General features: G+C 50.3%; 1 protein-coding gene across 1 annotated transcript in view; it reads left to right on the top strand.

Moving 5' to 3' along the window:
- The first annotated feature begins 296 nt into the window (after positions 1-296).
- Positions 297-26530, top strand: part of RASA3 (RAS p21 protein activator 3) — a 129187-nt gene continuing 102953 nt past the window's right edge. Inside the window, exon 1 of the mRNA XM_066380489.1 lies at positions 297-438. Within this exon, the coding sequence (XP_066236586.1) occupies positions 384-438 (55 nt within the window). The 5' untranslated portion in view covers positions 297-383. The remainder of the gene's footprint in view (positions 439-26530) is intronic.

Here is a 26530-nt window from a genome sequence, read left to right on the forward strand (position 1 = left end):
CTGCCTTGTCACCCTGACCCCTCCTGCCGTACCCCCCCCCCCTCCCGCTCTCCCTCTGTTCCCGCATTCCTCGTCCTCTTGCTGCCGCCCCCCTCCTTGTCCCTGGGGTTCCCACCTCTGATACAGACCCCACCCCTCTCCGGTGACTCGGCCAATGGGCAGTTGGGATTGCGCTGTGGGCGGAGCCGTCACATTCTCGCCCCTCTACCTGCCCTCGGCCAATGGGGAGCTGGGCAGGACCAAGGGGCGGGCACGTGGGTGGAGCCGAGAGGCCAGGGTGCCCCAGACCTGGCGGGCGCAGGGTAGGGCGCAGAGCGCGGGGACTGCGCTGCTGCTCTGGCTCCGGCTACTTCGCGGGGCTCGGTGCGCGAATTCCGACCAGCATGGCGGTGGAGGAAGAGGGTCTTCGGGTGTTCCAGAGCGTGAGGATCAAGATCGGTGAGCGCACGGGAGCCGGCAGAGGCAGCGGGGTCTTCGCGGGTTTTGCGGCGGCGCCCCTAGATCTCCGACACGCTCCTGGAGATGCGCGCTCCCCTGTCGAGGCCCCCCTCCTCACCTCCCAGGGACCGTTGGTCCGCGAGCCGCGCCCCCTCCCCACCACTTGGGGACCGCCGGTCAGTTGGCTGCGCCCCCTCCACTTCCCTGAGGTCGGCTGGTCTGCGAACCGCGACCCCCTTCCTCTCTCCCCGCCTCTTCCAAAGGACGGTGATTGGGCCGAACCGGGCGAGACTCAGCTCCCGCGCCTCCTCTGCGCCTCGAGCAGCCCCAAAGTCCCTGAAGGTGCAGTGTTGGGGGTCGGGTCGCCTGTACGGAGCGGGTAGTGCGTTGCAAGACGTGGGTTCCTTCCCCGCTAGGAGTGTGTCTGTGTGTGTGCTTGTGTGTGCATGATTGTGTGCATAAATGCGTGCGCACATGTGGGGGCTCTGGATGCGTGCATTTCAGGTGCCAAATCCACCGATCTCAGGGTTTGGCATCTCTCCTCAGCTGCTGCACCCCAAAACTTCCTTTTCTGTGAATATATAAACTCTTCCACATGTTTCCCCAGGAGCATGGGGCCAGGTCGGGTTGCTGACTTGTGCCTGTGTGTGCACACGTCTTTGCGTGTATGTGTGTGTTTTTGTGTGTGACTGTCCGTGTGTGCACACATCTGTGTAGCTGTGTTTTTTTTTTGTGTACATGTGTCTGCGTGAGAATGTGTAGAGCACACTGTCCCAAGGCTCCCTCGGGGCGGGGAGACACTGGAACCACCCCTCCTCCACCTTCCATTGAGAACTGGCGGAGGAAGCTTTTGGCCACTGGGGCCTTCCATTCAGGCCCTGTCACCCGGGAGGAGTGTGCCTTTCTCTCTGGACCCGAGAGCCGCTGGAGGGAAATGAAATGCAGATTCCGGAGTGCGCTGGAGGGCTATATCTGAACTTCCTGGATTTATCTGGAGATATTTGCTTTTTCCAGTTCTGTTTTATCTTGGGAGGGTGATATGCAATTCTCCCCCCCCGCCCCCCCCCCAAAAAAAGATCCGTACCTGGAATTTCTGTTTTACATAAATGTGCGGGTAAGAGGACAGTTCATATTGGAAAGGGCTGAGAACTCAGAATGTCGTCATGCTCGGGGTCCTTCCTTCCTACTCAACTCCCTGTGCCTGGGAATGCTCCACGTTTCCGTCTCTTCCCCCGTGGAAAAGGGTCACAGGGAACAGAGCCAGGCACCCAGTCACTGTTGAAGTGTCAGTTGTTGATGACATTTGATGCTGCCTGAGGAATTCCAGCCACCCTAAATCAGCATGTTGTTTCCTGTCTGCTTTATTTTGGTTTATGGATCATTGCTGAGACGCTGTTGATACTTGGTTCAGAAGCACTGCAGATAGGATGTGGCAGCACTTCGGCCTGGAGGAGTCAGTCTGGAAAGGGTTTCTCTTGTTTACTCGGTTGAAGTCTGCTGCGCTCTCTTACTGAGAGATTCAACATTGAACTCCACCTGAAGTGGGGGTGGGGGGAAAATGCCTCTCTTAGGGTCCCCTCAGCCAAGAGCCCTCACTCAATGTCTGGGTGCAGTGAGTTGTTTGGGGGATCCTGGAGAATTCAAGGTGCTTCCTTAATCAAGGGGAGGGGGTGGGGGCATTTTAAGTAGGGGCGTGGCTGTGGGGAAATGTGCCAGGGTTCTGGGTGCAGCAGGCAGGAAGGGGTCTGGGGACTGTGTGGTCTGGGCCCAGCACAGCCAGCCAGCTTCAGACTCGACTCAAGGAGGGTCCCGGAACAGTGGTTTGTTAAGCAGAGACCACTGATTCCAGGATGGTGTAGTGTGAGGAGCAGGAGGGTGAGGAGACACTTGAAGGTCCGGAGTAGCAGCCCCACTGCCCTGTCAAGTGCACGCTCCTGGGTGGGTTCTGGACCCCAATTTGGAGGAGCCTGATGTGGAAGAAGGGTGTTAGAAGACGCTACTTGGTTAGGTGGTCTCTCTTGTGTGCTCCACTTTAAACAAGTGGGAGAAACACCCAGCTTGGCTGAGGATTAGTGTAGTGGCTGGAACATCTGCCATCTCTAACCCCACGTGGAGACTGGGTATTGTTAGAGCCTTTGGAGCCTCCCCCGCCAACCCCTCAATGTTTGGGAGCTATAGCAGTGAGGCAGAAACAGCCGTGCACCAGCCATCCAACTCTCTGGACGTGGTTCCAGCTCAGAGAAGCCCCTGTTTTCTCTCCTTTCTGAGGAGAGCCTTTGCTTACAATGCTGCATTTTAGGAAGGCAGCATCTGTGTCTGGCCTTTGTAGCCAGGGGCATGCCGGGAGCCAGGGCCTCTACATGGAGCAGGCAAGGCATCCTCCAGAGTCTGAGCACAGAAATGGACGAGGCTTTGCTACAGAGTGAGCATCTGGGCTGAGACCCTGGAGGTAAACTGTGGGCAGGCTGGTTTGAGGCATAGTCTCATGTAACTTGAGGGAAAGCCTGTTAGTAAAACAGGACGGTGATGACCCCGGGATAGCTGGTGTGCTGATTTCTTTTCCCAGTCCTCTGTCTGTGGTCACTCTCAGCTCTGACTTTCCTGAATGCCCTGGTCCTGAAGGCATGACGATGAGGGACACTGCAGTTGACTTGGAGGAGGGGCAGATGTGCCTGAGACACGGCACACATGGTCACATGCACACTTGCTCTCCTTCTTTGGAGAGACACTGGCGGAGTCGTCCATTCATCTCTGAGCCTTTTCTCCAGGCGAGCTGGCTGCCTGCCCGTGTCTGCTCTTGGCTTGCTAGATGACCCAGGGCAAGTGCCCTCCCCTTTCATAGCCTCATTTTTCCATTTGCAAAATGCAGGCTCTTATTGTCTACGGCATCCGGTGGGAGCTTACAAGACAGTGTTGTTCAGGCTTACATTAACGCCTGCCCTCTCACTCCCAGAAAAAGACCAAACGAAAAATTCTCCCTGAAGTTTTATACCAGTAAGCATTATCACTATGTTGCTAAGAAAAAAAGCAGAACACTTTGGAGGGGATGAAGAGATTTTGTTGTTGTTGTTTTTAGCTGTAGGGACCTAAAACTATTTAGTTCTTAAATAGTTTTGGAAAGTATGATGGTTCTTGGTCTCATTGAGAGGCTAAATTGGGGAAAACAGAAAAAAAAATCTTCTTTTCCTCTTCTACCTTTTGAAATAAGACAATACACAAGAAAGTATCAAATAAAAGTGAATATTTTTATTGTAACTATTTTGAATCTTTGTCTTGAAGAACCTGTTGTTGTCTCCACTTAAGTCTTGTAATATTATTTGGATAGTTCTGCAGGACACTTAAAAATCTTAAATGCTGTCTGTCTTTGGTGCCAGTTATTTAACTGTTTTTATACCAGTGCCTCATGTTGTATAAACCGAATGCACTTCCTATGAGATGACTACTTTGAGGAAGTGTGTTATTCTACTTTCCATGAGTCAGGACTTGAGCACTGGAAGGGAAGCAACTTGAAGATTTGTAGGCGCTGATTGGGGGAAGAACCCACAATGAGAACACTTCTGCTGGGCAGTGTCATTTGGGACCCAACGCTCCTGTAGGTGCTTCACCTCCCAGTGACATTTTCCTTTTCCATAATAGTTACTACTTGTGTTTAAGTGTCATCTTATCTTCTTTTTTTATTTTTATTTATTTATTCATTTTTAGAGAGGAGAGAGAGAGGGAGAGAGAGGAGAGAGAGAGACAGAGAGAGAGAAGGGGGGAGGAGCTGGAAGCATCAACTCCCATATGTGCCTTGACCAGGCAAGCCCAGGGTTTCGAACCGGCGACCTCAGGATTTCCAGGTCGATGCTTTATCCACTGCGCCACCACAGGTCACGTGTCATCTTATCTTCATAAATGTGTTCAATTAAACACGATATACAAAGATGTTTCTTTCAAGCCAGAAAAAAAAAAAAAGAGCCTACCTAGCCTTGCGCTTCCGAGTGAGGAAAGCCCTCTTGCTCTGTTAATGGTTTTCCTCATCTGAGGGTGCAGTTTGGATCTGTGTGGTGTGCTGGCGTGTGTGTCCCATGTGAGGCCGCCCTCCATCTGGTTCCTTGCTGCAGGCTTTCCTCTGACACCGTCTCTCCCCTCCTTCTCCTTGGGTCTAGTGAGCCGCTCCACAGGTGCTCGCTGGGCTCAGAGAAAGTTCTTTCTTTCTCTGTAAGATTAGAGCTTGTCCCTCAAGAAGGGTGATGGCAGTCTGGGTCCAGTATTAACACATCAGAACTGACAAGTTCCTCCTATTCAGCAAAACGCGGCCCTGCTTGTGGGCCTGCCCCAGCCTCTGCCCTCCCTGCACCGATAGACTCAACCATAATCCCACCAGGAGCAGGAGGTCCCTGAGGCAGGGAACCATGGTGAGGGCCCCTGGTCTGAGCCTCCCTGTCAGCTGGAGAGGAGGGGAGATGGTAAAAAGACTCAGACTATGGAGGTTGGGACCTCAGGGTTCTAGGTCTGCTCTGCTAAAAGTGTGATAATTACCCTGATTTCCTCCATGGGAAACAGTTAGTGTGACTGTCACAGGGTCCTGTAAGGATCCCATCAGGTGGTGGCCCGGCTTAATAAGTTAAAATAGTTATTGTTATTAGTAGTGTCTTCACAGGGCTAAGAAGAAATTGTTTTTCTCAATTAGAGGAATCATTTTGTGCATTTAAGGGAGTGATATCAGTGACATTAGTTTGTGTGTGTGCGCGCGTTTGACCGTGTAAGAAGAGGTCGTGCTGGCCGCACGTGGTTCTTGGCATCAGGGATTTTATATTCTCTTGAGCTTTTTGATGCTAAAATTAACCTGGATATTCTATTAACCGGGCTCAGTTAGCTGCCTGTGCTATTTTTAACCCCTAAGGACTAATGCGCAGAGCTGGGCTGTGCCTGGGGCGCTGCCGGGCTCGGGGCCAAGGGTGACTTCAGCCTGTGGCTCCAGGTTTCGCCTGCAAAGGGGGTGGGTTTGCTGTGCATGCATGTTAGGGGTGGAGAGGACGTAGACTCGAAGGGCCTAGTTTGTGTGTATTATCTCAGTGTAATTGAAATTCGCACAACTCCATGACACTGACTTGGAGGAACGGGGACTTACAGAACTTAACTAGCCAAAGTCACCAAGCTTCCAAGAGTGGAACTGGGATGTGAACTCACCTTTGTGCTATGCCAGTGTTCTTGTTCTCCTCACCACTTAGTACTGTGTGCCTTTTCTCTGTCCATGATCTTGGATTTGAATGGTGATGGTGGCCGGTGAGGGTGGGGACAGAGGAGGGTGGCAAGGAGAGAAGTGCTGACCGCAGGGAGTGCTGGCCTGGGTGCTCCGAGACCCTGACCAGGGGGTGCTGGGGTAGGAGCTGGAGAGGAGAGAAGTTGTGAAGATGCGATTCTGAACAAAATGCAGAAATCCAGAGATGGGTCTTTGAACAGGGACACCTGCAACCCATACAGGCCCTGGGCACGTTAGGGAAAGGCATCGGGCAGGTAAGCCAAACCCGGGCTCCTGAGGCAGCCCTGTGGATGGAATCGCCTGGCTGGAATATAACATTTGGTAGAAAAGGTTTAGATTTGTTTCTCTGAAGCTAATGAGGCATTTGAGTTCATAAACTCAGATGTTCTCAGGCTTCCTGAAGGTACTTGGGGAATGAGGGTCCCGGCATGTCGGGTCTTAGGCATAAGACGTGCACATGTTTGGAGAGGAGATGGATGTACTTGCTGGGAACAACCAGAAATAGTAGCTGCTAAGGTCTAAGAAGTGAAGTTTGCAAGTTGCACTTAACTAAGGCTGCGATTGCACTTCCCACTCCTGAGTGACCTTGAAGATGGTCAGGCTGCTGTGTTCACAGTTGGCGCTTTCAGGCCGCTGTAGGGACAAGAGCCCCGGAGAGCCAGCGGAGGAGGTGGAGGGTGCAACTAACCACACTTGGAACCGGAGACCCAAGACTGAGTCATGGCTCTGTTTCTCAATAATTCTGTAACTTCACACAAATCCAAGTTTTCTCTGCCTCAGTTTCTTTTTTTTTTTTTTTTTTCATTTTTCTGAAGCTGGAAACAGGGAGAGACAGTCAGACAGACTCCTGCATGCGCCCGACCGGGATCCACCCGGCACGCCCACCAGGGGCGGTGCTCTGCCCCCCAGGGGGCGATGATCTGCCCATCCTGGGCGTCGCCATATTGCGACCAGAGCCACTCTAGCGCCTGAGGCAGAGGCCACAGAGCCATGCCCAGCGCCCGGGCCATCTTTGCTCCAATGGAGCCTCGGCTGCGGGAGGGGAAGAGAGAGACAGAGAGGAAAGCGCGGCGGAGGGGTGGAGAAGCAAATGGGCGCTTCTCCTATGTGCCCTGGCCGGAAATCGAACCCGGGTCCTCCGCACGCTAGGCCGACGCTCTACCGCTGAGCCAACCGGCCAGGGCCTCTGCCTCAGTTTCTTTGTCAAAGTGAAGAATAAGATCTTTTGGTGGGGGGAGCTTAATAAGCTTGTGTGAACAAAGGCACTCCTACTGCTCTGGTCTTTATTGATAGGTGTTACTGGGACAATTTGAAGCTATTTGTTATGTTAATCTTGTAACAAATTAGAGTTCCCACTAAATAAATACAGACCCCTGCACTTTGTGGGATTGCAGGTGGGCCAGGTCAGGGATCAGGGACAAGTAGCCTTGAACCTGCAGTGAAGAGTTTGGTGAAGGAGGGAGTCACCGTGCAATGCAGAGCTGGGCAATGGATGCAGCTTTGGGGACCAGCAATGGTTGGGTGGAGTGGCCAGTGAAGGCATGTGGATAGGCCTCTGGCCTCTGGTTGGACCTCATGGGGACTTGGATGTCAAGTCTTGCAGGTGCTGTCACCCCTGGAGAGTCCAAGGTGAGAGAGCAGATGTAAGATCATAGCGCTTGGCAGGTGTGTGTGTGTGTATGTACGCGTGTCTGTCTGACCTCACTAGTTGTCTACTTTTCTGCATCATGATGTCAGGGTGGGCATCTATACTCTCCATAGGAAAGGAGGAGCTCACAGCATGACTGAATGTTCTAACTTTGACCAGTAGGTAGAGATGTACAGAAATATTCATGGCAGCACCACCACAGTCAGAATTAAATGAACAAATAACCAAAGTGGAAACAAAGAATGCCAACTGGAAGGGCGGTTATATTATGGCTCTTCCGCAGCCTGGAATATTACGCAGCTTTCAGAGGAATGAGTTAGAGCCAGGCCAGGTCACGTGACGTGCAGGAAGTTCCATGGGGTATGACTAGAAAGAAAAGCAAAATACAGAAAGTCTATCTCAGATCATCTCCTTACAGAGTAATAAAAGTGAGATTAGCAAGTGCAGACACGGGCAGAAAAGACCTACACAAGCCCATCAGGCGGACTCCCTGTGGCGGGCAGCGTGGAAATGGTTCCTAGGAAGAGGGAAGCAAATGAGAAATAAAAGGTCTGTTTTGAAAAAGCAAGGGCATGACTATTCTGCACAGATGTATATAGGTAAGGTAAACAGAACCTTTAAAACACAACAACTTTAAAAATGGAAAGAACAACATTCCGTAGAGGAACCGAGGCCGAGAAGGCAAAGTGATTTACCTGGATTGTAGAAGGCTCACTGTGCATGCCACGTGCTGCCGAGTCGGAACGGGACTGCTGTCAGAGTCCAGATGAGCGAGTGACTGACAAGCTGGAGCCCAGCGAAGGCTGTCGGAGCGGAGGGCCCAGGGCTGGCTGGTGAGGGGTCCTTGTACGAGCTCTGACACGCTGAGCGGGTTTGATGTTCCAGCTGCTGGGTTCAGGAAACTCAGACACTGGTAAAGGGGAACTTAAAGTCAGGTCATCCACACCAGATGACCCGGTGCTTTTCTTCAAGTGTGAGGAAGCTTCCAAAATGAACAGTTAACGCATTCAAACTTTGGTGTAAATGCAAGTCCCATGATCATCTTTAGAAATAAGGAGGTGAGTGTCTCCCAGTTCTTGGCTTCCCAGCTCGCTCCGGGGGCTGGAGGCCAGGAAGTGGTTCTCACACGAGGGTTGTTAGGTCTCCCCGAAGCCTACCCAGGGACCAGAGTGTCTGAGGAGCTTTTGGTTTGAGTGTTTTCTTTTGTTTTTTTATTCTTGCTGGAAATGATGTATCATCAAGATAACCCTAGGATCAAAGGTGGTGATTCCTTGTTCTGTTAGTGTCTGAAAATACTAGGCGTGTTTCTGCATGCAGGGCAGGATTCCCCGGGGCCGTAGCTCTCTCTCTCCTGAAGTCGGGCATTGTTTGTTTCAGTTTTCTAGTAAGTTTGAGCCCGCACTGGGGACAGTCACCCTGCTGGTGGTATAAGAGCATGGCTGGTGAATGTTACACCTGAACATGTGAAACATGTTGTTATGGGTCAGCGTGCTCCTAGTGAGGGCTGGCAGGGGGCTGGGGGAGCCCGGGAGCCCCACTCAGGGTTACCCAGTAAATCAGAGCCTTTTCTAGAGCCAGAACACAGTGCCCATCACTCCTGAGTCAGTGGAGGAATGACTCCGTGACTGTGTTTTTCTCTTTGCATTGTTTCTGTTCCTGTTGCCTGTATAATTTCCCAAATGTAAAGAATTGTTCTGTCTTGGCCCCCAGTTGCCAACAGGATAAACTCCAAAAGCAAAGTCGCCACGTGGTCGTAGGGCGGTGGTGCTTCTCTAACCAGGTGACTGCTGCCCCCCGGGGCGCTGGACGCAGTGCTTTCTGCTCGCAGCTGTGAACACATCGGGACCAAGTCACCAGGCCTTTCCTGAGAACGATCTGCTTGCCGGCCTCTGGGACTGGCAGGATTCTGGGATTGGACTCAGGCTCTGGACTTTTTTGGGAATTAAACAGAGTTGAGGGTGCTAATTATTGGGGTTTCTTTTTCTGGTGCCTTGTTTTTGAACTCCTTTTGTAAGTTGCTGCCAGGGTCCAGTTAGGTTTGATCTGTGTGTAGGCCATTTGAGTGGGGCCAGTTTCTCCTTCCTTGTCATTAGAAAAAGCCACACAGTAACCTCCAGCGATCCCCACACAGCCAAGCCCATCAAATATTTGAGGATGCTACACATGCCCTGAAATATTCTCTTCAGCTTTGTTTTTTATTTATTTATTTTGTGTGTGTGTGTGTGTGTGTGTGTGTGTGTGTGTGTTTTCTTTCTTCTGCAGCATACGGATTTCATTTTCCTTTTTAGCTTTTGTGGTTTTTCCTTTTGGTTCTAAATCCATTACTGGGAGTTACCAGAATAGCCAGTTCGGTTGATTTTTGTGTATGCTGTCCATTTTTCCCCTCTGCCAGATCAGGCATTACGGAGGGAGCCATGGACATGCTGAGCAAAACCGAGACGGCTCCTGTAGGACACGGTTGTGTCCGAATCCTGTGCCGATTCTGTGCAGAGAGCCTCCCGAGGGCACAACGAGAGAGTTTGTGACTGCCTAGGTTGTCCTGTGATGAACTTGTAATTACCCAGGCTCAGGCATCCTGTGGTTAGTAAGGACCCAAGGAGGATACACACCCTCCCTGGGTGTGTATCGAACCGAATCACTTCCTCAAACAGGAGATAGCTGACTTCTCACCGTGGCCTTCTCCTTCTCAGTGAATCTTTAAATGAGCATTTATGGGACTTAACTCAGCAGAGCACGCTTTCTCACGAACCCGGGGTCCTCAAGAGGCCAAGACAGCTAGGGGTTTGCAGCCTGCTGACCCACTTCCCAGCTGAGTGGCTTGAGCTGCCTGAAACACCTGAGCACCTGAGACTGTGCTCCAGATGGAGGCTCTGCTGGGGCAGGGCAGGCGGGGGCGGGGGGTGGAGTCGGGCAGTTCAGCCTGGGCGTGCGGGAGGGTGGTTCAGCCCTGGGACCCCAAGCCTCTGCACATCTGCTTATGTTGGCCCAGCTAAATTGGGGCTTTCCAAGGCTGGGGCCAGACTGGTACAGAACTATTAGCAGAGATCCAGGAATAAGAACTGGTTCCAGAAACTCCATCCGTGTGCAGACCCCATGGGACCCGGCCAAGCTGGCTTCTTGTTTGAGGTCTGTGTGGGATGCTGTGATGGGCTGGTTTTCCCATGGCCTTTGGGATGGGGACTGGGCTGGGGAATTCCAGATTGCTAGGGACCCGGCTGGCAAGCTCAGCCTTCTCAGGAGGCTCTGCTAGGCTGTTCTGGGGCCAGCAGCCATAAATGGTTTGTAACTTAGGATCAAACAGTTGGATATTTTATCTACTTTATAGGGGTGAGTTATAAGGGCAATAAATTCTGCTTCTTTGACTTTCTCCTGGAAAACACACACCGTACTCTCTAAGCCCTGACCAACGTCCGGACAACATGCAGTACGCCCAGAAGTTGGTCAGGGCTTACAGAAGACCAAAGTATTCAAGGCCTTTCCTCAAGGCTGCACCTCATAAAGCAGAGGGTTTTGTTGACGGAGGAAGGCATTCATCTTTACTTTCTTACGCAGTCAGTCTCCTCTTGTGCACGCACACACATATGCACATGTGTGCACAACACACAAATAAGCCACACACACACAGGCACATGTGCACATGTGCATACATATGGGCACAAACATATGGGCACATGTGCATACACATATAAACATGTGACAGATGTGTACACGTAACACATGTGCATACACACACACACGCGCGCGCACGCCCTGGAGCCTGTATCAGGTTTAGAGGCTCACAACGCTGTGTGCCCTGTGTGGGTCTAAGACGGAGGTGAGAGGGAGGCTCACAGTGGCTTCTGCACACTCTGGTCCTGTAGCCAGGATCCATGGCACCAGGGAGCCGGCCTTGTGCGCCAGAATAAGGGGTGTGGAGTTTAAAAATGGTTTGTATTTCTCAAGTGAGTCTTAATCTTTTTTTGTCTTCCTGACATGGTGGAGGCCGCAGACACTGCAGATAGTCACGTGGCCCATGTGGGCCTGATTCCCAGGGGTCTGGGGGTGTGTTTGGGGACACCTGCAGCCAAAGAGCCCTGAGGGCTGCTTGGTGACGGGGGGGGGGGGGGCTCCCACTGCCCCGCGGCCTCCCTGCTGAGACACCTGCCCTTTCACTTTTATAACATTTTTAAATTTCATTTTCTTTTTTATTATTAATTTTAATGGGGTGACATTGATCAATCAGGGTACATATGTTCAGAGAAAACATCTCCAGGTCATTTTGACATTTGATTATGTTCCATACCCATCACCCAAAGTCAAATTGTCTTCCATTACCTTCTATTTGGTTTTCTTTGTACTTTTATAACTTGAGAACTTTTTCTGCAATTGTTTTTGATTTTTTAATATTTTGTATCTGTATCAGACGCCTTTTAATTTTTAGGCCCCCAGCCTGGAGTTTCCTTATGCCCTTTTCTCTCCCCGACTTGTTTCTGGCCTGTTCTTTCAGTTGACTGAAATCCGGTGGGTATTACCAGTCTCTGACCAGCTCCGAGGACCCGGGCTGGGCTGTGCCACTCAGGAGAATATACCAGAATTCAAGTGAGAGGGATGTTATTCTAGGGAAAACGTGGAAAGGAAACCACTGTAAACGTTGGTACTTGAACTGGAGTCAGAAGTGACTGGTGGCCACCTGACCTTGTGGAAGTCTGCTCCCGGCAGGGGTACATGGGCTGGTGTCGGTCAGGGGAAGGTGATCCTTGGACGCTTCTGCAGGTCTTGATGAGAAGACCTTCAGCTGGTTAACGTGGGGCTGTGTCAGAGGGGGTTTGTGTACAGGCTCTTGCTTCATACCAGCCCTGTTTGGTGCAAACCCCAGGAAACGACTAGCTTGCTTCTGTGACAGCCCCTTCCTTGGCAGCTGCGGCCAACACCTTCCTGGCAGGGTGGGGGCCTGGTGGGATTCCCTCTGCGCTGAGAGGGCTGCGTACAGATAGCTCGATTGTCCCCTTGCAGTTGTAGTGACACGGAGGTGACGCCCTAAGACATCACAGGAGGTGACTGTCAGAAGACCTCGGCAGCTCTCCGAGCCCCCCCAGCTGGCTCCATCCATCTGGAATCTGTGGCATTCCTTTCTCTGTTCATCATTTCCTGCTCCACTCAGCTCTGCATCAAGTATTTGGAGAAAGAGTTTCGGCATTTGGACCCAAGAATGTGTTTATTATGCATGTCCTGACTGGAAATAAAGGGTTGTGTGGAAAGAGAAAAACCACTTGTCATGTTTTTGCTCAGATTTTCTGTTTTATTTCGCTTCCTAAAGTGTATTCCAGTGTGTTCTTCGGGGAAGCCTTTCTCTCTTCCTTCTGCCCCTGCCGGACAGCGGCCCGTTGAGTCCAGAGCTGCGGGGAGTGGCCGGGGAAGAGGAGAGAGCAGGCTGGGTGTCTGGTCCCTCCAATTAGACTGGTCTTTTGTTTCTTTTCCTCCGGACCATTTTTTCACTGTAATCAATAATAATTTAGTTCTGTGTTTCTCTTCTTTTTTTCTTTTCTCAGAGTACTGGGGCAGTGGTACCATCCATCCCTGCCTCCATCAGCTTTCCTGTTGTTAACTGGATTAGAATCTGCCGGTTTTGTGAATGTTGTTTTTAAAGTAGGACATATGTGCTTATGTTCATTCCAGAGGCCAGGTGACGGCGAGCTGGGTCACTAATTCACCGTGGACTGACGGATGGTTACCTGAATACCTGGGTCGCGAAAGCTCTGCCTCTTGCTTTAGAACCTTGTTCAGACTTTAGTTATCACCATGGCCTAAAAGTGGTTTATCAAACACAGTATGTCAGAACTATTGGGGAAATTTCTGTCTGCATAGAATCTGGGAAGTATTGTGGGGAGTATGAAGACATGTTGGTTTTGTGTGTTAAGACTAGGGGTGGGCCAGGACGGGGTAGCATTCAGAAGTCGGTATAAGATAGATGACTCTTTAGGGTCACTATAAGGCAACAACAAGAACTTTTGGTTCGACTCAAGGCATTAGTCACAAATACTTAGTTGGGGAAAATTTAGTTTTCAAAAGTTCTCCTCCTGTTAAAAATGTAGTTGTGGGTTGCCTTGGTGGCAACTGCAAATGACACAGGCTCTTAGCGGAAGTTCGCCCAATGGGGATCTGAGGTTTGCCACCCTGCGTGTTTCGTGTAGTTTGATGCCACCTTCAAATGCTTCATAGGGGCCAATGGAGGCAAAAACTGGGGATTTCACAGGGATGCAGAGAACATAGGGGTCTTGCCTGCAAAGACGTTAGAGGCTCAAGGGTAAACAAGACAAATGTATTGACGTAGTCTTGTGTGTATGGGCATAATAATAACTGGGGAATTTCCAGGTCTCAGGGAGGAGAGCTCTCCTTTATGCTAAGGTAGGCTGGGCGGGTCTAAGCTGCTCTTCTTATTCTCCTAGGCACAGGCACTTAGGTGTGCACACACATGCACGCACTGCATACAATGTACTTTCCAAACAAATTCAGAAATAACAGAAACTATATATGCGGGATTAATTTTTCATTTTATATATCTATCTATCTATATCTATCTATCTATATCTATATAGATATATATATTCAATGGCATCATTGAATAAGAGCAGAACCTTCATCGTTAGAAGTAAATCAAACATTAACTCAGCGTTTTCCCTGTTCTAGAGTTTCACCTATTCTGAAGTGTAGTTTCTCTACAATTTAACAGTTCTGCCGAAGGGATGCTTTGGCAAGTGACTGTTTGATTGTCAGTGTTTCCCTTTATCTCGGTGGGAGATAACAACCGTCCGGTCTGTCTTACAACAGAGGCTGCTTAGTTCCTTGAACTGTGAACTGTGACATTTTCCTTGGAAAGCAGCAGTAGGAACAGCTGGGGTGGGATCTGCAGATTAACAGGAGGGCAGGACAGGAAACTTTTTCTATGTTTATGTTTATAGGTGTGTTTCAGAGTTGTAAACCACCTTCGGGTAAAATAGGGCCTGTTAGATAGGGGTAGGGGGGTGGGGGGGAGGTGGAGGGGTGAGAGGGCACATCCTGGCTCAGAGGGACCTGGCCGCACACTGGTTTCATCAGGCTGCCCTTCAAGGGGACCCCAGGATGTCACCAGCTTGACTGTAGGCTGCTTATGAGCCTGTGCATTCTCTCCATAGAGAGCATCGTGCTTCTTCTTTAGGCATGCTGGATATGACTTAAAAGTGAAATGTTAACCAAGAAGCATACTCGCACATAATAAATGCAGTTTCACGGGAATGGCTATGTCAATAGCAACAAACTAACTAGGGAGCTGTGTTTCTCCTTGAAATGCAATAGAAGAAGGAAATAAGAGGTGTTTCTGATTTCTAGGGTAATTATAAGGCAGTTAGTGTAGTTAAAAAATTCCTACAAGGCCGTGTATGTTGTGGAAGAAATTGGAAAAACAGTGGCCACATCACTCCATTTGACACTATGGACTTTAGGTGACAGCTGAAGTTATTTAGCATGTTGTTTTGAATTCCGTCGTTCCTTTTCTGGATCGTTTTATGTTTTTTTATCTCTGTTGCACAAGGCTCTTATGACAGGAAGTGGGTTTTAAATGAATCAATTAACTATTTTAGAAACCATAGGAAGTTATCTTGTGATGAGCCTGCACTTGGAGCATGCAGGCATCCCCCAAAAGGCACTAAAACAGAAGTATTGCCTTTTGTGTGCTGGGTGGGGGCATAATTGCTCTAACCCCCAGCTGTTATTCTTAGATGCGGAGTGCCTAGTCATTGAGGCATTATATTCGTGTACAAAATACTCCTGCCCCTAGAGAGGCTAAGAGAAAACTACTACTTCTCTCACAGTGGGACAAGGCTATTAATATTGGGTGGCTGGATGCAAGTTTGAGTTGCAGATGACCCTGTGGCAAGGGAAGCCCTCCGTGGACTAGAGGTTTTTGTAGTGACTAGGTCTCGCCCTGTGTCCCCTGAACAGTGACCTCTCCATACGGCTGGACTGCATGTCTGGGATGCTTTCTGCACAAGGATGCCATCTGAGTAATAGAATCACACTAGTTTAGCTCTCTCCTCCCCTCCTTGGGATTAATTGGGGAATTCTAGATAATTTCATTGGTGAGTTAGAGAGTCTGCCTTCTCCCTGCAGGTAGAAATGGGGCTGCTGAGAAATCAACACTTAAGTTTTGGAGGGAGCATCCTTAATCTACTCTCAGGTTTATACTAAAAACTTTCTCAAATTTTATTAACGGGTAAGAGTAAACAAAGATTAATGAAGGTTGAAGAAAATCAAGTTACTCTTAAAAGGAAAATTAAATACATCATATTCTACTCATTTTGGTCTGTGCAGTTTAAAGACCAGCTAAGAATACGTTTTTTTTTGTTTGTTTTTTGTTTTTTAAGAGATAGAATGAGGGCCCTGCCCATTTTGCACCATTTAGCAAGTAAGCAGCTAGGTGTTGTGGCTGAAGCTCACGCGCTGCCAGAGCTGGGAAGTGCCCACCTCTCTAGCCCCCTCTGGTCGGGAGTGACTGCTGATTCCTTCTCATTCCCATCCCCCCTCCCGCCACCCCCACCGCACTCCCCGTCCATGTGCAAGGCCAAGATGACCCAGAGTCCTTTCCAAGATAGCTTTGGACTCAAGTCTAAGAAAGGAAACCCCAGGAAATCCAGAATAGAAAGTTAGCACATGACGAGAGGAAATTCATTTTGAGCTCTGCAGATAAATTTGTGGTTTGGCTTTCTAATATCACAGCGCACGTCAGCCCCAGGGCGTGACGTTCAGGTGGCTCCATCGCCAGGTGCAGTGCCTGTCTGTCTGCAGTGTGAGCACTTCATAACAGTTTGTGGAATAAAATAATGGATATTGCATCAAGCTAACCAATCTGCAGTATAAACCGTTTCACAATCATGGAATTTGGGTAGCAAAGGTTACCAACCTGGTATTCTCATTAGCATGTTTCTCTCTTTTTGAGAAGCTTAAAGGCAACTTAACTTGGTTAGGCCAGACGGGCTTAGCAGGGCTCTGTTTAACATTTCAATCCATTTCTTTGACGTTTCTTTTGCTTTTTGTCACCACTCTGCAGTCACAGGTAATGTGCTGTCTGGCTGTCAAAGTGACACACAGGTTGTGTTGTCGCTGAATGTGCTGAGGATGAGTGGGGCTGTGCAGGGAAGACCCCAGGCCAGGACTGCTGGCTTGGGTGTCTGCTGGGTTAGGGTCCCCGATGGGCTGGGGGCCGGGCCTGAGAGCGGGGCTGGGTTTCTGAAGCCCCAGGAGCCCTGTGTGGGCCTGTCCTAAGAAGGAGGCGATGTCCAGGAATGCCAGTGAATAGCAGAGCAGGAAGGGGAGCTGCCTTTGGGTCCTGGAGTTGTGGCTCATGACCAGCGCTGCTCAAGGGGGCTGTCCCAGGACCCCAGCCCCTCCCCTAGTCAGGAAAGGCGTCCCAGTGTCTGGTCTCTTAGCTCCTGGCCAGCCTCCTCCGGGAGGGCCTGGCTCTGCCCTTTGAGTTGAGTGCCCCCTTCCTGGTTCCCCTCTCAGTGCCCCCTGCTCTGTGCCCTCAGCCCCCTCCCCTGTATCGCCCAGCCCCCCCCCCCACCCCCTTTCTGAGGAGGCAGGGTCTCCTTTCTGCTGAATTTCCTGTTTGAAACCTAATTGGGCCACTGGGGCTGGTGGGAGGGCATGCCCACCATCCCTTCTTGGAACTCTTCCCTTCAACCCAGGCTCTCAGGTGCCCACACCAGTGCATCACCTGGAACCTGTTTGATAGGCAGAGGTTCCGGCCCCACCCAGACCTGCAGAAGCAGTAACTGGGAAGAGCCTGGCAGCCTTTGTTTCCAGCGCTTCCCAAGGCAGCGGGAGTCTGAGGGCCCCTGGTCTCCAGCACGCTGTTCCCCTCACAGCTGAGCGGAGAGCCCGGCAGCGCTTCCTGTGCTGTCATCCACGGAAAGTGCTCCTCGCTCCTCGTCACGGGCTGTGCTCTGGCTCCGGGGAGAGGGTCCTGACTTCCCTGGGCGAAAACCCTCTGTGCCCTGCCAGGTCCCCGCTCCCTGGGGAAATGTGAGGAGCTGGCCTCCCTCAGCGGCAACAGCTCAGGGAAGGAGCCCTTTGCTGGGAAACCTCTCTGGGCACGATGCCAACACCCATTAGCCGTAGATGGAGGGCTTTATTCCCTTATCTCTATTTGCTGTCACCAAATTGGTCTGATTACACACCGGCACTTCCCATACGGACTGCCTGATGTGCCCCAGCCCCAAGGGCCTGTGGGGCCCGGAGTAGACAGGACAAGGCGGGTCAGTACCACACCCCCCAACACACGGGGGGGGGGGGGGGCTTCTCTGCTTTTTTGCTTTTGTTTCTTCCACTAAAACCCCCACTTCCAATGAAAGGATAGGGTACCAACTGTATAACAGCGTAGAGGAGGATATTTTGAGGTGATCATGTTCTATTTGGGACGGCTGCTGCCATGTGTTCTTAGCCCAGCCACAACTGAGGATTTGATGCGCCCCTAGAAATAGCAGCTTTGCTTACATTGCAGTCAGGGGGAACCCTAATTACTGACCTGGGATGGAAGTTTGCATACTCTCTTATTACATTTGAGGTTTTCTGAACAGCTTGTGCGGTCAGAGGCTATTTTGGAGAGAGAGATTGTCACACGTGTCGTTGAAAATACCGAGCCTTTTCATGGGTGTTGTAGCGAGGCTGGGCTCTGTGTGGGACTGTGGGGAGTGGGAAGCGAGGCCGCTTTCCCAAAGACACCAGCCCACTAGAATTCTGTCTACGGTGTGTTCGTGGCTTCAGCCGTTTGCTGTTCTGTGTTGTTGTTGTAGTTGTTTTACCCGGAGCGGCCCTGAATGCTGATGCCTGGCGGCCCAGCCTCTCTTGCAGGAAGCGTTGGTCCAGTCCCACCTGCGGAGGCTCAGGGCCGGAATCCGTCCCATCAGCCCAAGTGGCCCTTCAGTCTGTTAGGGTGAATTCATGGTCCCCCAACAAGCATCAAACAGGTATCAGCTGAGTGTGTCTCTATGCAGTGAGGCCCTGTCCGCCCCTCCCCCAACCCCAGTGAACGGGGCTAAATGGCTGAGTGGACATGCCACATGCCACAGGCTGTGCTGGCCGGGGCTAATGCTGCCAGCCCTGACAGCTGCCCGCCCGCCTTGTGACATTCACTCTCAGACACGCTGGGGGGTATTCATGTGCAAAACGTGTGGCAGTACCCCTGGGGGCCGGTGCCCACCTCTGTGTCTCCCTAACCCGGCCAGGGAGCCTCAGGGGGTCATTCTGTTAGTGGTCCTTAGCTGGGTGTACATCGTAACCTCCTGGAAAGCTTTAAACAACACTAAAGCCTGGTCCACCTGCTGAGGACCTGATTCCATGGGTCTGGGCTGGGGTGCTTGCAAACTTTCAAAGCCCCCCTCACATCCCCTCTGGGGGTGGGGGAATCTAATCCCCGCCCGGGGTGAGAAGAAGAGGGGGAAGTCAGTGAAGAATGCAGTGGGGTTCAGGGTCTTCTGCTGAGCCACCCTTCCCTTCTCGTCTCTCATGTTTCTGCCGTAAGGGCCTCTCCCAGATGCTCTTCACTCCTGTGTCCTGAAGATTGCTAGCAACTGCAACTTCCTGTCTTTGGATGCCGTGTGTGTGTGTGTGTGTGTGTGTGTGTGTGTGTGTGTGAAAGTAAACATTTTCATTGAAGAAGATATTTGGGGAATATCAAAAAGCAAAATGAGAATATGAAGAAATTGTAATTCCACAGCAGGCGCCTTTCGCATGGGTAAACCCCAGACACTCCTTTTCTGCAGGTGAGACTGGACTGTCACTATGTCTATGGGTGGCTAAGACACAGGGCACATTTATGGGGTGCCTGCTGCAAAGATGCTTCAAGTGTGGACATCCCATGTGGATCTGAAGCTGTCAGCCCTATACTTAAAGCTTAGATATCTTCCCCCCCCTTATCAAAGAGCACCCCCTCCCCGGCCCGTGGAGCCTGTCACAGTCTCTGTTTTGGAAGCCGGAGTTGGAGGGATTGATGATGGTGTTTAGAGATTTGAGGGACTGGCTTTAGCTTCAGATGGAATTGTGCGAGACCTTCGTGCAGTGTTGAGAGAACAAGTTTAAAGTCGGTTGGTCCCAGGTTTAGTTTTAGCTTTGATGTTGACTAGGTATGTGGTTTAAGAGAACAGCAACAGCCTCCCAGCCTGGTGTTCGCACAGCTGAGGGACTGAGGGGAAGATTGGACAGAATGGTGATGTAGAGTACCTATGATATGTGCCACATGAATGTTGGTGGACTTCATCCTTATATTCTCGAGCTGTCATTGGCCTGGGATCATCTAAGCGTGACTGGGGTGTGCGCTGGAGCTGAGCTTTAGAACTGATGCTGGAGACAAGAGGAGGCTGTGAACAGGGCTCCACACGCTTGGACCGGGTTCCGGTGTTGATGGGGAAGAACGAAATGCAAAACTGTGACCCAGTTAGACATGTGAAGGGAACGAAGGAGAAGATGCTCAGTGCTGTTTACACTTTTCTCAAGATGAGACCACAGTGCCAGAGGTCTGGACTGAAATAAAACCAGATGAACATCCCATGACCGAGATGAGGTTCTGAGAACTCATTTGTCAGGCCTGGCTCTATGCTGCCTCTTGTCTGACCCGAGGAATTGACAGTTTCCCAGCAGTTTCCCCTGGGAAACATGGGATTCTGATCCCACTGAAGGTTGTAAGCAGAGTGGTGGACACTGCCTCTGGCTCTGGCTTTGCCCTCAGCCACCACGAGGCCCCTTGACCACTGCAGCCTCCTTCTCCTTGGCTCTGTATCAATTTAGGTGGCTTCTGCATTTGCTGCCAGTTCTGTTATTCTGGTATACCTTTCTGTGGGAAATTGAATATTCACTGTGATAATTTAGTGGGAGAAGATTTTTATGGAAAGACTATGATTTACTACAGGGATGTTTGGGCACAGTTCAGAGTAGCTCAAAACGAGTAGCTGTTACTGTGATTGAGGGACGTCACGGACATACCTCTCTGGATCCCAGCCTCCAGAGGAAGGTTGCATCCCCGAGAGACCACCGCCTCTGTAGTCACTTTGATCAGGTATACTCAGCAGGTGTTAACTCCCTATTGTGTTCTAGCACCAAGAAAGCTATATGGTGATGACAATGACCAGTTCCTGATCCTAACATCACTGGTTTAAACTTGTGTGTGTGTGTGTGTGTGTGTGTGTGTGTGTGTGTGTGTGTGTGTGTGTGTAGGGGGGGTGAGCGGGAATTAAAAGGCTCAAAATAGTCATTGTTGACTGCTTACTCTAATTGTGCCAGGAGCCATGCTAAGCATTTCAGTATTGTCCTTATTTTATTTATGGGGAAACTGAGGCTTAGCCAGAGACTCATACCTGATCTGAGATAGCAGCAGGGAAGGGCAGTTTGGCTCGGTGCTGGGCCATTGGCATCTGCCTCTGGTTTGGACAGAACCATGCTGGCTTCATTCTGGAAAGCTCAGCAGTAATTTGAGCCCCTCTCAGATGGCCCTGCAGTTCATCTGCCTTTGTGGGGCCCTGCTCACCCTCCGATCCTGGCGGCTTTGAGCTTCCTGGGAGGATTGGGATGTGGGTGGTGGTGGGCCAGGGTGGTTCTTCAGCTGGGAGCGGAGCTGCCACAAGGAACTCCTGGAGGGGCTCCAAGGAGGCTTGGCTGCCTGCAGGGTCCCTGTCCCTGGACAGGGTGGTGGATGTCCAGGTCATGGGTGGTGCAGACCCAGCCCCGAGCGAAGAAGCTGGGGCTTGGAGGGGCACAAACATGCGTGAACAAAGAAGCAGCCTTACATACTTTGTTCTGACACGAGATGGAGATGTTAACATTGAAAGAGCAGGTTATGAGGGTGGAAAGTTAAACCCATAGGATCATATTATAAGAAGGCAGGTTACCAGATGTTACTTCTACTGATCACCAGCACAGCACAAGGGGCTGTGCTAGGGCCATTGGCTTATGTGTGATCTTTTCTCCTTTTTCTGTATTTCAGATGTTATAGGCAATCATTTTACTCCACAAACACACAAACACTCTCTCTCTCCTCTCTCTCTCTCTCTCTCTCTCTCTCTCTCTCTCTCTCTCTCTCACACACACACACACACACACACGGTTTGCTGTTTCCTGTGTTTCTAACTCAGGACACTATGCAAAACGTCTGTCAAGTTCCCTCTGCCCTTGTGGCTCCACCTTCCCTGACCCCTGCCCTTTGCTCTCTGACCTCACAGCCTTTGTCCCCGTCTCCCTGCATGGTTTGGCTTCCATTCTCCTGCCTCCTGGTCCCCTTGTCTCAGGCCACCCAGAGCCTGCCCTACTTCATCAGGGCCAATAGAGGTCTTGGTGGCACAAAGCACTTGACATTTCTTGGACATAATGGTAGACATTAGGATTAGGGGTTTTCTATGAATGCACTTTGTTTTAATTCATGGGAAAATGTGAATTGGGCCTGATTGAATAACAAGCAGTCTAGACCAGCCAACGGCTCAGATTCGGGAGTTAAAAATAGAGGTGGTAGGGAAAGGGAGCAGCTTCATGGAGGGGAAGAGCTCTAGCTGAAACTGAAGCGAGCAAGTTTTCATGAGTAAATTGGTAGCTCCCAAGCCCTGCACAGCTGGCAGAGAGAGTAGGGCCAGTCCCAGTGTGGCCCGAGGGCTTCCTTTCTGTCTAATCAAGCAGCAGTAGTGTACTTTAAGAGTGGTGGGGACAGTTTAAATTTAAAAGACAATAAATTAAAGAATACATGTGGAATTTTCAATGTTGGTTTATTAAATGTAATGAGAAATCAAACCTGGAAAAATTATTCAGAAGGTAGGAGGGCTAGGTGCCTGCTTTGTATATATGTTAGTGGATAGAAAGGTCATAACTTGGACATTCACTAACAAAAGTGATAGAATTATTAAATAGATATTTACTACCTATGTATCATCTTTATATATATATATATATATATATATATATATATATATATATATGGTCAACTTTTTTAAATGTTAAGCTGGTTAGTCTTAGGTTTCTAATAGACAAAACATGTAATAGAGAATACAGAAGCAAATCAAAATATATATGGGAATCTAATTTATTTTAGTTTACTGGGGAAAGAATGCTATATTTAATAAATAGAGTTGGCTTAACTGTCTTGAAAAAATTACATCCTAGCTCACACCATATAAAAACACATTTATATAGATTAAATGTTATAGTGTGAAAAAATAAAACAAAGATATCAGGAGTATTCTGGGGAATATTGTGAATAACCTCTGGAACATGGGAGAACTTTCTAAGTAATTAGTAACCTAAAAAGCTGAAGAGGAAAAGATGGCAGAATTGATTACATAAGAATTTAAAATTTCTGTGTGGCAAAAAACACTAATGACTAATGGTGTACCCAAAAGAAGTGTCTGTGACACACATTCATGACCAATCTGCTCACAGTTGACCTGGGCCGCTCACACCTAGGGTACACTCCTGCCATCCAGGGACACGTGGGCTCAGAAGTGACAGAAGAAGAAATGGCAGGTTGTCCCATCAGGCCTGACACCATGAGCAAAGGTAGGAAAGTGCAGACCCCACAGAAGTGACATTTCTCCCGTGATTGGTGTGTGCCCTCACACCAGCGAGTATCTCTACTCCAGTCCCCACTAGAGAGGCAATTAGCCGAGGTGTGGGGGCGTCTGAGTGTCCTAGTCTGCCAGCTGGTAACAGCAACTTGAACTTGGTGCCTGCAGGTTGAGTTTTCAGATAGCAGTTGGGTGAGTACCTTTGTGTTGGTGCTGCCAACCTAGGAACATGGCCACTGCTGAACAGGGCTGCAATAAGCCCGCAGGCAGTAACACATTTATCATATGGCAAAGAGACAAAAGCTAGTTAAAGAGCCGTGTAATAGGATCCTATTTTAATGAACAAGTTCAAAACGCCTCACTCTCGTATATCAATACATTTATTCCTTGTATGGCTGTAAGATCATAGAGAGATCTGAAAGGATCCGCAGCGAATGGCCAGTGTGGGTGATAGCTCACAGGTGTGCGGCTGGTCGAAGGGAGGGAAAGGAAAGATGACTGACTTTTTCTGTATGCTACACTTATGGAGCATTTCTTGTTACAATGAAAATATATTTCTTTTGTAATTAAAAATGTTTAAAAATGGATAAGGAAAAAGCATACTTTTTTTTTTTTAAATGAAGCTCTCAATTTTAATCATAGAGCTTTCTGAAAGAGACTGTGCATCTTATCCAGTTACTGTGGATTATGTACCTACTGTGTGCCCAGAAACGGGGTAAGCGATACTCTAGAATGTGTCACAGTTTGGACCCACATCCTGGCCCAGTGTTGCCAAAGGCACGCTCTCTGTTGGCATCTCCCACTGCTGAACATTTAATTGTTTCTTTTTCTTTGATCAGCAGAAATATTGTTATGAACAGCATTGCTCATTCATAAATCTTTGTGTTTTTTTTGAATTATTTCCCTAGGAGACTTAGATATTTATTTATTTATTTAAAAAATATATTTATATAGTTTTTAAAAGATTGAGAGATGGCCATTTTGGAAATCCTGGCCAGGCGTAAGGGGAGGGCAGAAGAACAGTCTGGAGGCTGGTGGCGCCTCTTCCGTGTTCCCTGCCCAGGTGTGGCTCTGGCGACAAAGCGTGGGCGCCGCACCATCAAGCTGCAGCTCGGTGAAAGCGAGCCAGGTGAACTTCTGTTTTGTCAGCCTCTACCCCTTGATGTGATGGTCTTTTTGGGGAGGTAGGAGGCAGTTGGAGAGGGGTCTTTGCCCCCATGTGGGAGGCTGGAGGCTCCTGGGGGCTGCCCTACTCTTGTCCGAGGGGCCGCAGAGCCTCTCCCTCCACAGCCCCTTGCCCCGGGCTCCCTTCCTAAAGGTTGGCGGTGCTGCCTCACCAGCACCTGTTCTCTGTACTCTGAGAGCCCAGCTGATTTTATAAATAAACCTGCCACTTGCTGGTTATTCAGCCACAGAAGGTGAGCCCGCCTGGGATGGTGGGATGACTGTGCACAGCGCAGGTGTGGCCTGCTGGGGACACAGCTGGGAGCCCGTGGCAGCAGGGGCTTGGGACCTCTCGTCGGGCTGCTCTCCCTGCCCCTCCACCCAGGAGAGCGCACGCCCCTTCATAAGGTCTGCCGGGCAGGCACTGCCTGTCCTGGATGGGGTGGAAAATGCTCTCCTTGGGGGCCTGGGGTTTGGGTAGCAGGGACAGGCAAGGGCTTATCAGCGCAGTGGCCACAAAGCAGAGAGGATGCCGATGACTCGGATGCATTTCTGTGTTTGCTAGTATTTGTGACACTAGGACTGAGGCGGAACGTACACTGCACCAGAACCAACCAGCACATGACAGTCTCTTTGCATTTAGAATCTGATCTTTCTCTTGGGCAGTCTTTTGCAGTAATAAATAAGGAAGGAAAAACCAAAATTTTAATTTTGGCATTTCCTCCTAGACTAAAATTGCCATTGAGACTCAAATCCAGCGGCCAGAGCAAGGTTTTGGTTTGTGGTTCTCCATAGGGGACAGCAGATTAGAGACCATCTTGTGGCTGTGTGCACTGAAGTAAGGCCAGATGCTCACACATCATCAGGCTGGGGGCGGGTGTCCTTGGCTGCAATCCCCCGAGGACCAGGGTCAGGCAGAGAAGCCCACTTCCGCTGGCTGAAGGTTCACGTGAAGCCAGCCCAGAGGCATAGGCCTTCCTGCGGGGTTCGGTGGCCGTGCTGGGCTTGTTGATTCCAGCAGCGCCTCGCAGGAGGGCTGCTCTGCTGGTGTGTGTGTTGGGTCATCTTCGGCAACCTGGGCCCTTCTTCAAGTTTGGCTGCATTCAACAGTTAGCCTAGTTGTGGAACCTGCTTCTGTGGCAGGAGCTCTCTTTAGGGCTCGTTCCCATGAGCCAGCCTGCAGGTTTCTGTGGAGGACAGAAATCTCTGGAAGAGACACAAGTTACTTGTGGGATTCTCGGTGCATTGATTGGTGCCTTTGAGCCTTTCTGACCGTTGTGCTTTGATTGGACAAGACTTACCCTAAAGGAGAATGCTAGGTTCTTCTGGGACACACCCCTATACCAGCCTAGACTGCATCCGCTCAGACCCAAAGTCCAGTGGGTGCCAGGCAAATAGGCACATATCCCTCACAACATCTGGAGGGACTCAAGTATGGTCACATCAGAGAGCTGGTAAGCCCACTTCCCTTTTTTTGCCGAAGACCACCACAAAGATGAGGGCAGCTCCCTGGAAAGGAGAAGAGTTAGCACACTGCTTGGTGGTCAGAGGGCAGCAGGTGTGAGGGCCAGGAGGGTGAGCATCGCTCAGGTTGCCATGACCCACAGAGCAGGATGCTGCATGTACATTTGGTCCCCGACAGGCCAGAATGGGGGTCCGTTCACCCCTCAGTCCTGGTGAGTCTATGCAGCAGGAATGGTTTAGCTCAGGAGCCGGACTCGGGAAGAGCCACATCTGGTGTGAAGGTCCACCCTGCCAGGCCAGTCTGTATTACCTTGCCCTGCATTACAGTCGGCATTCAGGACTATCATTTGATTCCATCCTTCGGGGCTGCCAGGACCATCCTGCTTGGCTGCCAGGACCCCAGCACCCTGTGTCCGGGTCCCTGGGGCTCTACTTCGGGGGAAACCACTGGCCAGAGAACGGGCGAATGGACTATTTTCAGAGGAAGCAGACACTGTGTCAGGAAGCCTCCAAGAATCGCAGTCTACTTCCATAAGGAAATAAGTGCCTCTGGGCACGAAGGGTCCTTCCTCTGAGGCTCAGGTTCATCTCAGAATGGCACCCGAAGCAGGAAAGACAGAATAGGCTTGTATCTTAGAAACACAACTTCTGACCAAGATGCCAGCCCAGTGTTGTAAGGAGCCCACACAATCCTTGGGGTTCGAATCCTGCTGCCTCGACCACCCAGTGACCCTGGGCCAGCTGTTTAACTGTCCTAGGCCATGCTCCTCACCTGTGAACGGGCGGTGTGGGGCAGGCTGGTGAGGTCCGCGAAGCCAGCAACATTGTTGTTGGCGATCTGGTGTGTCTGATCAGTGGCGGGTCCCTCACTCCTTTTGCATATGCTGGCAGTAGGAATTCTCCACAGCTCTGTTTTTAAAGATAAGGCGGCTGGGTACATCTCAAAGAGGGGTGACAAAGGAGAGGGGAGGGGAAGAGAGGAGGAAGGAGAGGAGAGGGGAGGGGAAGAGAGGAGGAGGG

Source organism: Saccopteryx leptura, chromosome 4 (assembly GCF_036850995.1).
Source record: "Saccopteryx leptura isolate mSacLep1 chromosome 4, mSacLep1_pri_phased_curated, whole genome shotgun sequence".
In the NCBI taxonomy this organism is placed as follows: Eukaryota; Metazoa; Chordata; class Mammalia; order Chiroptera; family Emballonuridae; genus Saccopteryx; species Saccopteryx leptura.